The sequence below is a fragment of the Cydia pomonella genome, chromosome 27 (genome assembly GCF_033807575.1).
Source record: "Cydia pomonella isolate Wapato2018A chromosome 27, ilCydPomo1, whole genome shotgun sequence".
In the NCBI taxonomy this organism is placed as follows: Eukaryota; Metazoa; Arthropoda; class Insecta; order Lepidoptera; family Tortricidae; genus Cydia; species Cydia pomonella.
The window spans coordinates 7,311,357-7,326,939 of record NC_084729.1 but is presented as its reverse complement, the minus strand read 5'-3'; the positions used below and the strand labels follow the sequence as shown (position 1 = coordinate 7,326,939).

Below are 15,583 nucleotides of genomic sequence, written 5' to 3'. Positions count from 1 at the left end.
AGTATAAAAGTAATAGGTTCCACCCAAATTGTAAGACTTTTATCCCTTAATTACCAACTATATACTAGGCATGAAACATATTTAACATTAAGTAGCCTTACCACGAGGTTGACACTGATATTCGCTAACATCTGTGTACTATGCATAACTTACTTTCTATACATCTTGCTTGCACTAATATGCCAGTACAAGCAGTATGCATAGAAAGTAAGTTACACACATGCAAGCAAATATGTCAGTGTCAAACTCATGGTAGGCTAAAGAACTAAATTAAATCAAGAAGACATTAAAATATAGTCAAACATAAAACTCGGAAGACTTGATCTAAGCATGCATTAATTTTATATATGTTAACATTGTGTACATTTTTTATATTGACTTAACATAAAATAAAGTAAAAATGAACACTCCTACATTTTACGTTTTTGCATGCTATGCTTTTTTTTAAGAATGTATAATATAAAAGTATAGAACTTTTCTATAAACCAACATTTGTTCTTCAATAGAAGATATAAAATCAATGACAACTTTCCAAGAAGTTTTTTCTAATCATTTTTACAAATGGTCACATATCAAATGGGCAGTGTTGGCAAGTTAGGTAGGAGCTAATTTGGCCTTTTTTCCTTTTTATACCTATAGACTAACTAGATAAGACTCCCTTCCTAGAGAGTTAAATTTGTAATTAAATGTATGCCCTGGCAATGGTCATAGCAATTACCCCCAACCCCCCTCCAACCCCATCAGCTGGCGACAGACTTGATCCAGCACACCCCATCACTGATTGTAGTAGTCCTAACCAATTGCCAGCATCTGCACAGGTCACCTAAGATCTGGCAGCATACATTAACATGGTCTACTAGCACATGGTTTATAACTACACCAAATGGAGCTGAACGAGGTGCCAATTTTGAAATAGACCATTGAACTGACAAAAAAAGTATGGCCTAGAAGGCGCAAGGAAGAGCAACCACAAGATGGTCTGATGTTGTCAAGAGGGTAGTTGATGGCAACATGCAGCGCATGTCCCATATGACTTATGAGCGCACAACATTGAGACCGAGCATACAAAGTTATGATCCTCAGCACTGAGGGACCGAGGAAGAAGAGATTGAACTGAACTGTATGTTGTGATCCTTAGCTTAGATGGAGACAGTTCACTTTTGTGTCTCTTTATTTCCTGAATCATGCCCTGTCACTGCGACTTTGTTTCTATGCTTCCGCCTCCTAATTTTTCCACATTCATGGTCCACCAGCTGGTAATGGCGCTTAAAAGACCTTTTGCACGTCTCACAATTAAATTTACGGACATTTAAATGTTTTTCTTGTATATGCAGCCGTAGGCTTTTCTTCAGCATCTCTTTATTGCAATAATCACATTTCCCTTTAGCATATTGCCGGCCCGAATACAATAATGGAGTTAAATCATGTGTTTTAACTTTGTTAAGTGAATGCTCTACTTTCACACATTTTTTAATAGTGATCACATTGTTATTCACTTTAGTCATCTTCACATAGTTCTTAGTGTCACTTACAGCTTCGACCCATGTCTCGTTTAAGTTTTTTTTATGGTACTGTATTTCTTTAACTTGCAAATTAAAATGCTCACGTCTGATATGATGTTGTAGGAGCCTGTTCTCACAATAAAATACCCCGCAGGCGTCACATTTAAATTGAATATCTGCTCGGCCGTGAAACGAGTCATCATGGACTTTAAAGTGGTAAATTAGATTTCTTTTATCAACAAAACTTCGGCCACAATAATCGCAAATATATTTTTTTTGGGTCCCCTCGTGTGATTTCATATGGCGTTCAAATGTATCAGATCTGAAGAACTGCCTAGGGCAGTATTTACACTCAAAACGAGGTTTAATAACACCGTGTTTAAACAAATGTGAGTTAAACTTATACGAACTACCCATTACAGTTTTATCACATATTTTACAGTAATTCCCTTTATGTGATTTCATATGCCGTAAATAGGTATCAGTTCTGAAGTACTGGCGAGGGCAGTGCTTACACTGAAACCGAGGTTTAATAACGCCGTGTTTAAATAAATGTGACTTGAAGTGATGCGACCCACCTATTATAGTTTCATCACATATTTCACAGTGATTCCTGGTTTGATTGATTCTGCTTGGCAAGGTATTGTTTTTCTGCTTGAACATTTTTGTAAAAATTCATGTAAAACGAACTTAAAATTACAAATGAAAAGAAAAATAAAAGGAAAACGAAAAGAGTTCCTCGTCGTTCAACGAGTCATTTTTGACATTATTTTGACAGTTAGAGTGACCATGACCAGTGGTGTCAGTGGTGGTCGTTTGAGCTAAGTTTAAAAACGGAGTTAAAAGCGGCAGATTATTAACACCTTTGCCAACATACTTTTTTTATAAAGTTCAAGTACATGCAAGAAAATAATGCATATTGTGAATAATCTATAATTAGGTAATATGTGATTTTGTAAGGTTCTCTAACAATTTCTAATTAAATAATTAATCATAACACATACTACCTACATTTCTTTCGTATCAACAATGAAAACGGGCTTTAAGGTAAGGTTCAGCGTGGGTGTGTGGTGATTGCAGGATTGGAATTTCTACCTTTAGTGAGCCTAGTTACCATTTTAGAACCTATTTTATTTATTTATCGATATCAAATTAGCTCCTGCTTGATATTTCTGTTGATTATGGATGGCCACTATTTTTGATATTGTAATATACTACAAGGCCACTGCGTCCTGTAGGTTATTCTTTGAAACTTTAAAGTGACACGGTTCTAACTGAATCCAGCGTGACGTTCCGTGTACATTAACTTTACGATCTGATTTTGTTTTACGAGAGTGTCTTGAGACGAACTTTGGCTTCTTTCTCATTAATTTATGAAATAATACCAAGTTGTCTCGTGTTAATTTGTTATCTTATTGTATTAATTGGTCGCGGAAGTGATTTCACTGTTTACAACTGCAGGTAAATATGTTTCCCAATGTAGTATCACACTCGGTTTCTACCATACAATTTCAACGCACTAATTTGGGGATTAGTGACCTAAATTACTACTTATTTAACATACAAACGTTTATATAAATCTATGTATTGTGCTGAGACAGCGTTATTAGAAAGGCGTACAAACTACATAACTTTGTGTACCTACTGCGTTAATACGTTCAATCGACAAATTTTCGCTACCTACCGCAGTTATTGTATTGAGTGAATATAATATAAATACTGTAAAAGTCCTATTTTTTCTCTCAGTTTAAAAAACTGTTTGTTTGTTGACTATTAAGGTGTGTATTAGATAAGTGGCTTATCCTGACATATCAATACAATGTTACAACACAACAATGTTCTTACCTCATGCTGCAAGCATGCATGGCTCAAGAATGTGGTTTAAGCGGTGAAAATGTCGAATATTGTTCATATTGGTACTTGATATATATTAAATTGTTTTGATTCAAGTGTCCATATACATAAGTACCTGTTTACTAGCTAGGTAGATGACATCATCATATCATGGTTATTGATTAATATTTCAATAAAAAAATAGCTGCAATAAAGATGATTCCTTATTGCAACTATTTTCATGGGTTCTTTATTTGTGTTCTGTTGTTGAAGGTTTGATTATTGATGTTTTCAATAGGTACTGAATGTCTGTTGTAATTTAACATTAGTAGTAACTTTGTAATATACAGGCTCTATATACAAAGTAAAATTTCAAAAGTATAAATTAGTGACCACTTTTGGGCATTACAATACATATATTGAAGCAAAATATTATTGTCAACTGAAATAAATGTCATATACTAAGAAAAAGTGACCAAGGCCTCCAGTGCCCCAGGCTGGAATCCAACCAGCATTGAACTAGGGGGTGCCATAAGCCTTAAGTAAGAAATGCATATGTTTGGAAAATTTGACCTATGCCGCCGTGACCCCGGTGGCTGAGTGGCTCAGGCACCTGCTGCTATAGCAGAGGATGCTGGATCGATTCCAGCCTGGGGCACTGGAGGCCTTGCTCACTTTTTCTTAGTATATGACATTTATAATTTATATAGTAGTGTTTCTACTTGAAATAAAAACAAATTGAATTATTTTCTGAAAATAATTTCATTTGTTCTAATACAAAATATTATTTAATTATTACATACAGTTAATGATCTAAATATCTGCACAATTATAATATTAGCATTTTTCAGAGCAGCCAGTTTAAAAAAAAATATCTGAACATTCACTTTCCCATCTGTATAATGAGGGGCTTTGTTCTGTATAATGAGGGGCCGCTACGATATATCTGTTGGTAAATGTACTATGTTAAAATGTATGCTATAATTAACAAAAAATACAATGGAACCAAACCCAAAAACACAAAAAAAAATCTGCTAATTCATACATATTTGCCTCCAAAGAAAAGATAATTGTCATAAAAGCCCCTAGTATTATCACAACTTATCTGACTGACAATGAACAGGGACACCTGGTGACGCACATGACTAATATTATCTAATCTCATTTTGCGAGGCTTTTCATAGATAAAACACATAATATTTTGTTAATATTGTATGACCTTATATTCTAGGAGTAAACATGTCTTCCAAAGGTCAAACATCAGGTAAAGACCCAAAAGTATCAAAAAAAGAGGTCATGTTGACACGCCACAAGTCAGCCCAGATGAAGCGACAGCTGCGAACCAAAGATCGGAGCATGAAACACATTACTGACCTTCTCAAAAGCCCAACGAAGGAAACCTTAACTAAAACTGTACCGGTAAAAAAGAAACCATCTCCCAAAGGCAAGCAATCATTGCTTCAAAGTGTAGAAAAGATACAGAATCTACCTCAAAAGACTTTTAAACTGTCAAAAGTTCTGCGTAAAGAGATTCTCCTGGTCCAGGATGAAGAGTACCATCCGAATAAGAGGAAGAGAAAGCTGACAGTTAATAAAGTAGTGTTGAAGCCGAAGCCTAATATGAAGGTAGTTGGGGAAATAGCTGGGTCTGTTAAGAGGAAGTATGCTGTTCCACTTAAGGGTAAGTTTGAGTTTAAGGTGTGGTGTGGTCTTCGATATTATTGTTGTAGTTAAAAATGTTTCCTAATTACCGATTTTTCATGAAAGTTAGATGTGCCAAAGCTCTTATGTCAGCTTCAATTTATGATCACAATTTACAGTAAATCTATATTTGCCTATTCCATGTTCTTAAGGCATTTCGTGAATAGGCGGGTCCACACAGAGCGAGCATACGCGCGAGGCAATTTCCTTACGCACAAACCGGCCAGTGTAGACGTCTACACTGGCTGGTTTGTGCGTGAGGAAATTGCCTCGCGCGTATGCTCGCTCTGTGTGGACCCGCCTAATGACAAATAGCATGTTGTCTTATGCGTGTACGTGTTGATAACCCTAAATAGCCGAAAGGGAAAGTGCCATACATTAGAAAGAGACAGCACGATATGTCCCTGAATCGCTGGGAAATTTCGGTTTTATAGGAAGTTTCTTTTCTGTACAGTAGTACTAATAATTGTTCTGTGGTAGTGCCAAGGTTTTGTTTATTTACATTCTTTAAAGTCCTAATTGAACATTATCTAATCTATCTATGGTATCATCTGTCTTACACATATGAAATATCACATTTCAGCATCAGACAAAGTTCACCAACCACAGCCTGCACACACAGACTCCGTTAAGCTGTCAATGGAATGTGCAAAGCTGAGCATGGCAGAAGCCATCCAGATTATGGACGAGCAGCTGACAGACGAGGACCTGATGGAGATCCTGACCTGCCCCAGCCCGGTGTGGTGGGAGGACCCGCCCGATGAAGACTATATTGAAGGTATTAGTTTGCGTTTCTCCCCTTCGTCCACTAAAATCTATTTGGTAGGATCCATTATGGATCGGAGTGGACCTTTCTTGCGTTCAGATCTATCAATGGATTTGAGCAGACTTTATTAAGCACTAGGATACAAATAAATAAAAAAAAAAAATTAAATTCATTTATTTCAGACAATTGACAATCCATAATTTATAAAGTTAATTAATTAGAACTAAAATAAAATAACATTAACATACAATTATATAAATTAAATAAAAAAATAAAATAAAATATTAATAAATAATAACTAACATTACATTAAATTAAATTTCCTGTTAAAACTGACATGCAGGGAGGACCAGTGCCTCAAAAGGCCACTGTCCCATCTATTTGCCACTGTGGCCAGGAGGCTGTGGCGGCTGTCTTATGCGGCATAGATTATGTTGAACTAACAAGTCTCCTAAAATCCATCAATGGATTCATGTAAACTATTAATAGCCAGCAATACTTAGGTGGATTTTAATTAACTTTGATGTCGAATATAATCCATCAATTGAGTCATGTGAACTTTTAATAAACAGTCGGTAAGCTATTAACTTATTAAATATGTATAAATAGGAAAATCATAGTTTACGATATGTTGGTTTCACATGTACATATTAAGTATCATCATCATCATCATCAGCAGTAGCCATATATGTCCAACGGCCCGAAGCGTGTTGGGGACACCAGAATACGACAAATTAGGAATCCGACGAAACAGGAATAATTCAGTAACTAAACAAATATAAAACATAATGCCACAAAATTTCTCCGACTAAACGTTGTGCTTGCCAGTGCCAGCCCTAATCTTCCTGCTGATGATTACGCATTAGCGAAGTCAAAACGTCGAAATAATCTGCCACAGAAATACTGTCACGGCAGATAAAGCGAACGAGAGGGAGATAGACATAACTTTGTGCATCAAGGTTCGCGGTAGTCGTATCAAACTCCATGCTTGTAGGCTAGTGAGTTAATAAGTAAAATTAAAAATTTAAAACCCCCCCGCACATGACAAAATAGATGAAACATGTCTAAGAACCACCGCTGGAAAACTAGCTTTCAAATAAAACAACCGCATCCAAATCGGTTCACCCATTTAGGAGCTAAGATGCCACGGACAGACACACAGATATACTTACAGACAGACTCACAGACACTTAGCGTCCAAACTTATAAAACCCCTTTTTTTGCGTTGGGGGTTAAAAATAGTTAAGAACCGTATGATTGATGAAGATTTACTGTAAATTGATCTTCGTACAGGTAGGTTTTGAAGTATATTATACTACATTGATGTGGATCTGAGTATAACAAGTGTTTTTAATAAAATCCATTGATAGATCAGCGTAAATATTGGAGTTTCTCAAAATCCATTGATGCATCCAATTGTACAGAAAGTCCTCTTCAGCACGTTGTGGATTCTAGTGTCCAATAAAGCTGTTCAAATCCATTGATAGATCTTAACGCACAAAAGGTCCACTCGGATCCATAACGGATCCTACCAAATAGATTTTAGTGGACGGAGGGCGTTTCTCCAGAAACTTTCTGCGCAGCTAAACTGTGGAATGAACTGTCGCCCGCGGTATTTCCGGACCCATGCCAACTTCAAACCTTTTAGAGAAAGGCGTACTCCTATCTTTAAAGGCGGCAACAACATCCCCTCTGGTATTGCAGGTGTTCATGGACAACAGTAACTGCTTACCATCATGCGATTTGTCTCCTCGTTTGCCTCCAATATCATTAAAAAAATCAAGTTGAAGTTTTTTTGGGCCACAAGGTGACCACTCACATAATGCCTATAATATAAAGAACGGACGCTTGCAACGTGAAAATTCGTACATAGATTGCCCCGCCTGATTCTATCTCCATTGCACGCGTATTATTATATTGCACTCCCGCTCGCACAGTGTTATTAACCGCTGGAATCATGAGCGGGATAGTCATATAATTACGCGCGTGCGATAGAGATGGGTACAGGTGGGCTAATGTGCGAAATTCCTGGTAGTAAGTTTCTTTAATTAACGAAATATTGTATTTAATATTCTGTGTTTCTCTCTTTCAGAAGCACTCTTCACAAGGTCTCCTCCTGTCACTGAAAAGAAAGACGGTCGTCCAGCCACCCCAGCACCCATGGAAGTTGACACGGAAATAGCTGAAACTGATACTGGTAAAATTATCTCGATACCTGGTCTGAGTGCTAAAAGCGACAATTTTATGAAGAAAAGATCCAAACTTGAAGATTTACTGGGCAATATTAAAGATAAAAGCAAAAAGCAAAAGGCAAAAGCAAGAAATGAAGACGTTATGGTTATCTGCTCAAATTATCGTGCTAATAATGATATTAAAAAAGATGTGGCTAGTGGTGAAATCGAAGATGTGGCTAATAATAAAATTGAAGATGTGGCTAATAATGAAATTGAAGATGTGGGAAATAATAAAATTGAAGATGTGGGTAATAATAAAATTGAAGATGTATCTAGTAATAAAACTGAAGATGTGGGTAATAATAAAATTGAAGATGTGTCTATCAATAAAATTGAAGATGTGGCTAGTAATAAAATTGATTATGTGGCTAGTAATGAAACTGAAGACATGGCTAGTAATGAAATGAGAGATGATGTGGCTAATAATGAAGTGGATGATGATGTGGCTAATAATGAAATAGAAGATGCGGCTAGTAATGGAATGAGAGATGATGCGGGTAATAATGAAATTGAAGATGTGGCTAACAATGAAATCGAAGATGTGGCTATTAATGAAATTGAAGAAGATGTGGCTAATGATGGAATTGAAGAAGATGCGGCTAATAATGTAATTGAAGAAGATGCGTCTAATAATGAAATTGAAGAAGATGTGGCTGATAATGAAATTGAAGATTTAACTAAAAATGAAAAAGATGTGGCGAATAATGAAATTACAAAAGACGTGGCTAAAAATAGAGAAAAAACAGAAACGAAATTATCTGAATCTGATGATGAAATTATATTGCATAATAGCAGTATGAATGAAGATGAATTGCTAAAGGATTTGGAAAATATGGATATTCCTATAGCGAATGATGTGATAGTGATAGATGATGATGATGATGATGATGATGATGATTTTTTAGAGAAGCCAACTGAAAATACAGTAAGTCAAGAAAGTAAAAAAGAAGATGATGAAATAACAATTAATAGTGATACTAATAAAGAATCAAGTAAAGATACAGATAATATAAAAGAAGAAGTGCCAAAAAACTTACCAGTGCTACAAAAGTGTAACTTAAGCGAAGATACGACGTCCCCAAAGTCATTAGATAGCCTAAGTTCGAAATCAAGCTCACAGTCAAGTGTCGTTTCATCTAGTAAAGACATTGATACCATCTCTGATACTAACGTAAGATTTGTAATAGAAGATGAAGAAGATAGAAATAAAATGGTTACCCAAGACAATGAGACAAATAAATGCAATAACAATGAATTAACTGCGTCAGATAAAGAAGCAATTAATGACAGTATAACAGTTTACAAAATAATTGCAGAAATTAGTGATAAAACTGATAATACTAACGGTAATGAAAAAGCTACCCCAAATGAAAATATACTTAACATAGTTGATGCGAAACTTAATGATTATTTTAAGAAGTGCAAAAAAGTCAATCAAAAAAAGAAAAAGGAAACTGATATAAATAAAAACGAAACAGCACAAAATGGAGATGCAGATTATTCGACAGTATCTTGTGATAAATGCAAACCTACATTTAAAAAGGTGTCAGAAAATGAAAATGTCAAGTATTGCTTGAAATGTTCCTCGATTTTTGACTCAAAAGACTGTACGTATTGTATTAATAAATTAAACGGAACATGTGTACCTTGTAAAATTAAATTTTGCTGTGCAAGTTATTACAAAATTCATACATTAAGTTGTACTAAACTTAGAAGTACAAGTATAAGTAAGGAGGAGGTCTGCGTTGTTGGTAAAAAACTAGATAATGTGGATACATTACAGTATAAGCCCAAGGAAGAACATACATTAAGTTGTACTAAACTTAGAAGTACAAGTATAAGTAAGGAGGAGGTCTGCGTTGTTGGTAAAAAACTAGATAATGTGGATACATTACAGTATAAGCCCAAGGAAGAACATAGGATAGTTTTTATCCCAAAACTTGTCCCTTGAAAGTGAAAGGGGGGGGGGGGGAGTTTGTATGGGTAATCAATAACCCCTGAAATTATTTAGAAGAAATCTACCTCTCTTTCTTGACATGTGTCTTTGACTTAGTTGACAATGATACAAAACCTGACAATAGAATCTAACTAAAAAAAAATAGTACATTGTGCAACGAGGGGGGGTAAGTGAAACTATGCAAACGAGGTCTTAGATGCACGACAGCCACAGGCTGGAGTACATTGAAGACTCTAGTTTGTAATATTCATTCCCCCGGGAGTTACACACAATATTTTTTCATCAGACTTGCGAAGAAAAAACTAAATTTTAAGCAAAATAATTCTTCAATACCGTGACATTTCACTTCCTCCGCCATATTGTTTTTTTTTGACAGGTTAGGCATTGAAGGCACAGACCTATCCGGGGCCACGATTGAAAATTCTGTAAATAATAGTACATTACGATACAAGTGCGAAAAATAGGAAATTCAAAACGAGTGGCGATAAATTAAAACACGACCGAAGGGAGTGTTTTATATCGACTCGAGTTGCGAATTACCTATTCGCACATGTATCGTACAACGTTTTACAGTACATATGGCCCTTTAAATGTTCGACACAGTAACGTAATATGCTAATTTACGCACTAGTGCGCTAAAGTAGCACCATATGTACTGTAAATATATTAATCAAATTAAATATTTTTAAAGATAAACAATAAAAATAAATTATAAACGTCAGTATTTTAAAAGTAAAACTAATTGATACCTACTTGGTTCGTATGAATTAGTGACACAATTGAAAGAAAGCTATAACTCCCTCGGCAAATATGGGTTTTATTTCACAATCCATAACTCCCGCGGGAACTATACAAGTCTTTATCCTTCAGTATACTGCATGAAATAAGATCTTTTTCGAGCAAGTTTGATGAAAAAATATCAGCCTCAGACGTCGCCGACGCTGAAAACGTGTGACTGTTAATGGTTTGTTGTACTTATTCAGGAACTATGAGAACTGAAACCCTTTTTTTCCACTCTTCGACTGTAATGGTTTTTTTTTTGTATACCAAAATATAATTGCGTACTTTTCATGTATGGGCTCCCATTCAACTAAAAGATTCATTTCGATACACTGTAGTCAATTGTAAAAACGTAGCGCGTATGTAGCGCGTTTATGTCTACTGAGATACAGGGTGGACAAATAAGAATGATACACTTTGTTTTTAAATTTTAATTACATTAAGTGGAAATTTTATTAAATATTTTTTCATAAATATATTATTCAGGGTTGGCAATTGTATACGGAAGATAATTTCTGCCAAATGTCTACCACTAGCAGCAAGCAATTTTATCTCAAATGTTTCTGTTGTTTAAAACACGTTGTTTGTTCGATTAATTTTGAAAAAAAGTGACAGTGATTGGCACCCAAATTCCCCAAATTTTGCAGCTCTTGACTTAGTTCTGTGGGGCTATCTAAAATTACGTGTCTATGCTAACGAGCTGATGAAATTTAACCAGTTAAAACCGACTATTCGACACAAATGTACTAAGATAATGCCAAAAATGTGCGAATAGATGCTGAACATTGGGATGATAAGGGCTTAACATTTGCCTGCTGTTAGAGGTGGACATATGACAGACATTATGTTTCGCATGAATTTGCCAACCCTGAAGAATATATTCTTAAAACAATACTTAATAATTTTTGAACTTAATACAGTTAAAATTTAAAAACAAAATGTATACTTCTTATTTATATATAATAATAATATATAATATAAAAAAAAAAAAAAAAAAAAATATAATGTCCTATAATATATTATAATATTATTTGCCCACCCTGTACTTATCAATTTTCATCAATTATTTAGGTTTTATATAAAAAAGTATAAAAGTATTATTTTAGACGACTTGTAGAAAAAAGTATTGTATACAGTAGTGAAATAATCTCGTATCTTAGGCAACTCCGCAAGCTTCGTTGCCAAAACACTGTACTCGACTGAAAGGATTCCTATTATATCACTATTGTAGTAGACATGTATGTTGGGGTTGGCGGCCGTCACCTTAGAACAGTCGCCATAAGATATATCGGAGCGCCCAAGGAGATTAAAAACATGTACAGTCAACCAATTTGAATCCTAGGCCACTATAGAACCTTGTCGCTTTAACTACTAGATACTTGACACGCATCATGGCATGAAGTCATTATGGCATGGTTCTATAGTGGCCTAGGAATCAAATTGGTTGACTGTACTTTAACGTTTTGGTAATAGAGGCGTTGTTCAGTACCCCCAGTGTAAATAAATTCGATTTCGAAACGTGACGTACGCGTTTGCGTTTAGTCTCATTTTGTATTGGATTTAGAAAGAGCGCGCCAAGCGGGACGTTTTGGAAACTCAAAATCCTATACAAAATGAGACTTAACGCAAACGCGTTCGTCACGTTATGATGTCGATCAAATTTACACTAGGGGTACTGGTATTTGTGAACACCATGGCCGCTCCGATATATCTTATGCCGACTGTATGAACATCTCACGCAGTTTACTACAATACGAATTATACTTATCCTCTGTATCTTTAGGTATTTAAATAAAAATAAACATACAATTTGTACATTTTCGGGTTATAACATTTAACCAACCAAATACAAAACCGCCTGGATCTGTCACTGAACGACCCGACTTTAACCTACATTATTTGATCATGTAATGTTTTCATCTACCCTCAACTGGCTTAAGGAGCCATTTGAGGGTAGATTTTGTTTACTTTTATTTAAATACTTAAAGATACAGACCATAAATCAAAACAAAATTGTTGCGGAAGAGCTATAAATACTAGCACCTAATAAAAACATAATGCATGTCACATTGTATTGTAAATCAAAACCACTTGCTCAATAAAATTTAAGTTATTTTTAGCGTACTTCATGGCTGTTATATATTTTTTTAAACGAATTTTTGTATTTTTTTTTTTAAATGTGCTAAAACTGCTAAAGAATGTGTAAATCAAGTCATATTTGTTTAACCTCGATTGTTTTGGTCGAAGGATTTTTTCAAGGATTAATATAGTACATTACGATACAAGTGCGAAAAATAGGAAATTCGAAACGAGTGGCGATAAATTAAAACACGACCGAAGGGAGTGTTTTAAATCGACACGAGTTGCGAATTACCTATTCGCACATGTATCGTACAACGTTTTACAGTACATATGGCCCTTTAAATGTTCGACACAGTAACATAATATGCTACTTCTCGCACTAGTGCTATAAAGTAGCCCCATATGTACTGTAAAGCATAATAAATATAATCGGCAAATATAACATGATGTGAAAAAGTGAAGAAATATGGGTCATATTCCTTTCCTAAATAAATCTTGTGATATACCCTTTATTAATGTATATAGATTGATCGTTATTATGATGTGATATATGGTATACAATCCAATTTTTTGTGGAGACGGTGAGACTCGATCCTAGGAGTGACTAAGTCCTTTAAATTATTTATTTTAACTTTATTGTACAAAATACAAAAATATCGTGCAAATGGCGAACTTGATGCCTAATAGTAATGACATACAATTCATAATTATGTGACGTCTTGGCTCCGTTGTATGGTTGTATGACACGGTGGTAAATAAAACAGATTATGATCGTATGCCTTGCGACCCAGCTGCTCGCTCGGCACTTGACAGTTGTCGACTTGCAGGTAGATTCACAAATACTTTTATTGTGTAAACGTCACAATTATAATAGCAATAGGGTTGTTTCCAAATTTTTGAAACGCTTGTATTACGTTCTACATTAACTAAAAGTTGCCCTAAAGTTCAACTTTTATACTAAAAACGGCTTTAAATATGTTAAATTAACAAAATATCTTTTGACAGATGCTTTCGCGCCCAAAACGCTCTTTGAAAATTATGTGACGTCACAGTTTACGGTTTGACACATAACTACATACATACGTAGAAGATACAAACTGTCAACTGATATTTGTCATTTGTAGTTTATCGCCTAACTGTCAACAGTGTCAATCCGAGAGTTGTGACGTCATCAGAATCTTTAATGACGTTCCGAGTTTGGTCACGTGACGTGTGTCAAAAGATATTTTAAATTCAATATTTACAAAAATATGGTCATCACAGGTCCCCTAAAAGTAGTTTAACATGTTCTTATAATCCAAAAGAATTTATTGGGATACAATTCTGCCCTAAGATTTGTAGATGGAAAGAACCCTATTCTAACGTTACCACGTCGTCAAAATCAGAATATTAAGGTAGTTCCTTTTAGGACACTTATTTTTAATTTATTGGCAATTGTGGTTTTATAGTTTAAGTGCCCAAGTCTCCCGTATAAAAAAAAAGTGAATGATGTTACGTGTTCTGTACCCCTAGTGTAAATAAATTCGAGTTCGAAACGTGACATACGCGTTTGCGTTTAGTCTAATTTTGTATGTGATTTAGAAAGAGCGCGCCAAGCGGGACGTTTTGGAAACTCAAAATCCTATACAAAATGAGACTTGACGCAAACGCGTTCGTCACGTTATGATGTCGATCAAAGTTACACTAGGGGTACTGAATGACTTCGGATAGAATAAAATACTTCGCAGTGTGTTCTTTCTTTTTGTTGTCACGTTTCTATTTTTATCTTTTATCAAATATATAATTTGTAATTATAAGTTGAATGTTATTGCATGTATTTCTAGCTATATATTATAATTCTCTTGAGAAAAATTTAAAGATAAATTGCACCCAATACAAAAAGCTCCACTCTGTCAAATTATTTGGGGACAAAAACACTACAACGAAAATAATATTTGACCCGCGAAAGGCGTCAACTTTCGGCACGCTGCGCGAATCGAAGTTGCCGCTTTCAGACTTCGTCGAACAGAAAAATAGTGTACACACCTCGTTCATTAAAAAAAAAACTTCAGATCACACGTTTGTGAACCTCGACTTCGCTTCGGCCGACAATTCCATGTGATCCGAGACATTTATTACATTACTGTATGTAATTACAATACAATATATGTTGATACTTTCCCGCACTGGTGCGGGAATAAGCACGTTCCGTGCCTATGTCGGAAACTTAAAGGGCCGTATGCACTGTAAAACGTACGATACACGTGCGAATAGGTAATTCGCAATTCTTGTCGATATAAAACACTTCCCTTCTCCCTCCCTTCGGTTGTTTAAATATATCACCACTCGTTGCGAATTTCCTACTTTCCGCACTTGTATCGTAAATAACTATTTGAGCTTACTCCTAAGTATCTCATGTGTATCTCGAATGAGTATAGTTGAATACCACTGTAAAATACTAGTATTTAAGGCGAAGAATAGTATTAATATTAGTGGCAATAAAATATTAAGAAATATGTTTTTTTTTTTAAATTTATACCAGAAGGTAGATAGAGAAAAAAATGGACAATATACGTATCAAATTCACACGTGTAAAGTAAGTGTCGGTAGCTGAGTTGTCTAGAGCGGTCGGTCTATGGTTTTCCGTTAGGCCAAGTTCCACGGGTTCAAATCTTGTTCGAGGCGACGAATTTTACTAAGTTCCTGGAGTTAGACCAAGGTAAGTTGGCAGCGATTTTGACAGTCCAGA

At 35.2% G+C, this 15,583-nt stretch overlaps 2 protein-coding genes across 4 annotated transcripts; one reads left to right on the top strand and one right to left on the bottom strand.

Moving 5' to 3' along the window:
• Positions 1-653: 653 nt before the first annotated feature.
• On the bottom strand, positions 654-2,292 carry LOC133532459 (zinc finger protein 780B-like). Its single transcript, XM_061871146.1, has one exon. It carries the CDS (start codon positions 2,163-2,165, stop codon positions 1,155-1,157), a length of 1,011 nt encoding a protein of 336 aa, XP_061727130.1. The 5' UTR covers positions 2,166-2,292; the 3' UTR covers positions 654-1,154.
• Positions 2,293-2,437: 145 nt separating this feature from the next.
• LOC133532455 (protein PFC0760c-like) lies at positions 2,438-15,350 on the top strand. Of its 3 annotated transcripts, none has more exons than XM_061871133.1 (4): positions 2,438-2,549; positions 4,567-5,016; positions 5,620-5,814; positions 7,895-15,350. In XM_061871133.1, the coding sequence occupies exons 2-4, from the start codon at positions 4,575-4,577 to the stop codon at positions 9,985-9,987; spliced, it is 2,730 nt and encodes a 909-aa protein (XP_061727117.1). In that variant the 5' UTR covers positions 2,438-2,549; positions 4,567-4,574; the 3' UTR covers positions 9,988-15,350. The 3 variants fall into 3 exon arrangements, with proteins under 3 accessions (XP_061727117.1, XP_061727114.1, XP_061727116.1); XM_061871130.1 differs by lacking the exon at positions 2,438-2,549 and adding an exon at positions 2,556-2,963; XM_061871132.1 differs by lacking the exon at positions 2,438-2,549 and adding an exon at positions 2,973-3,280.
• The last annotated feature ends 233 nt before the right edge of the window (positions 15,351-15,583 follow it).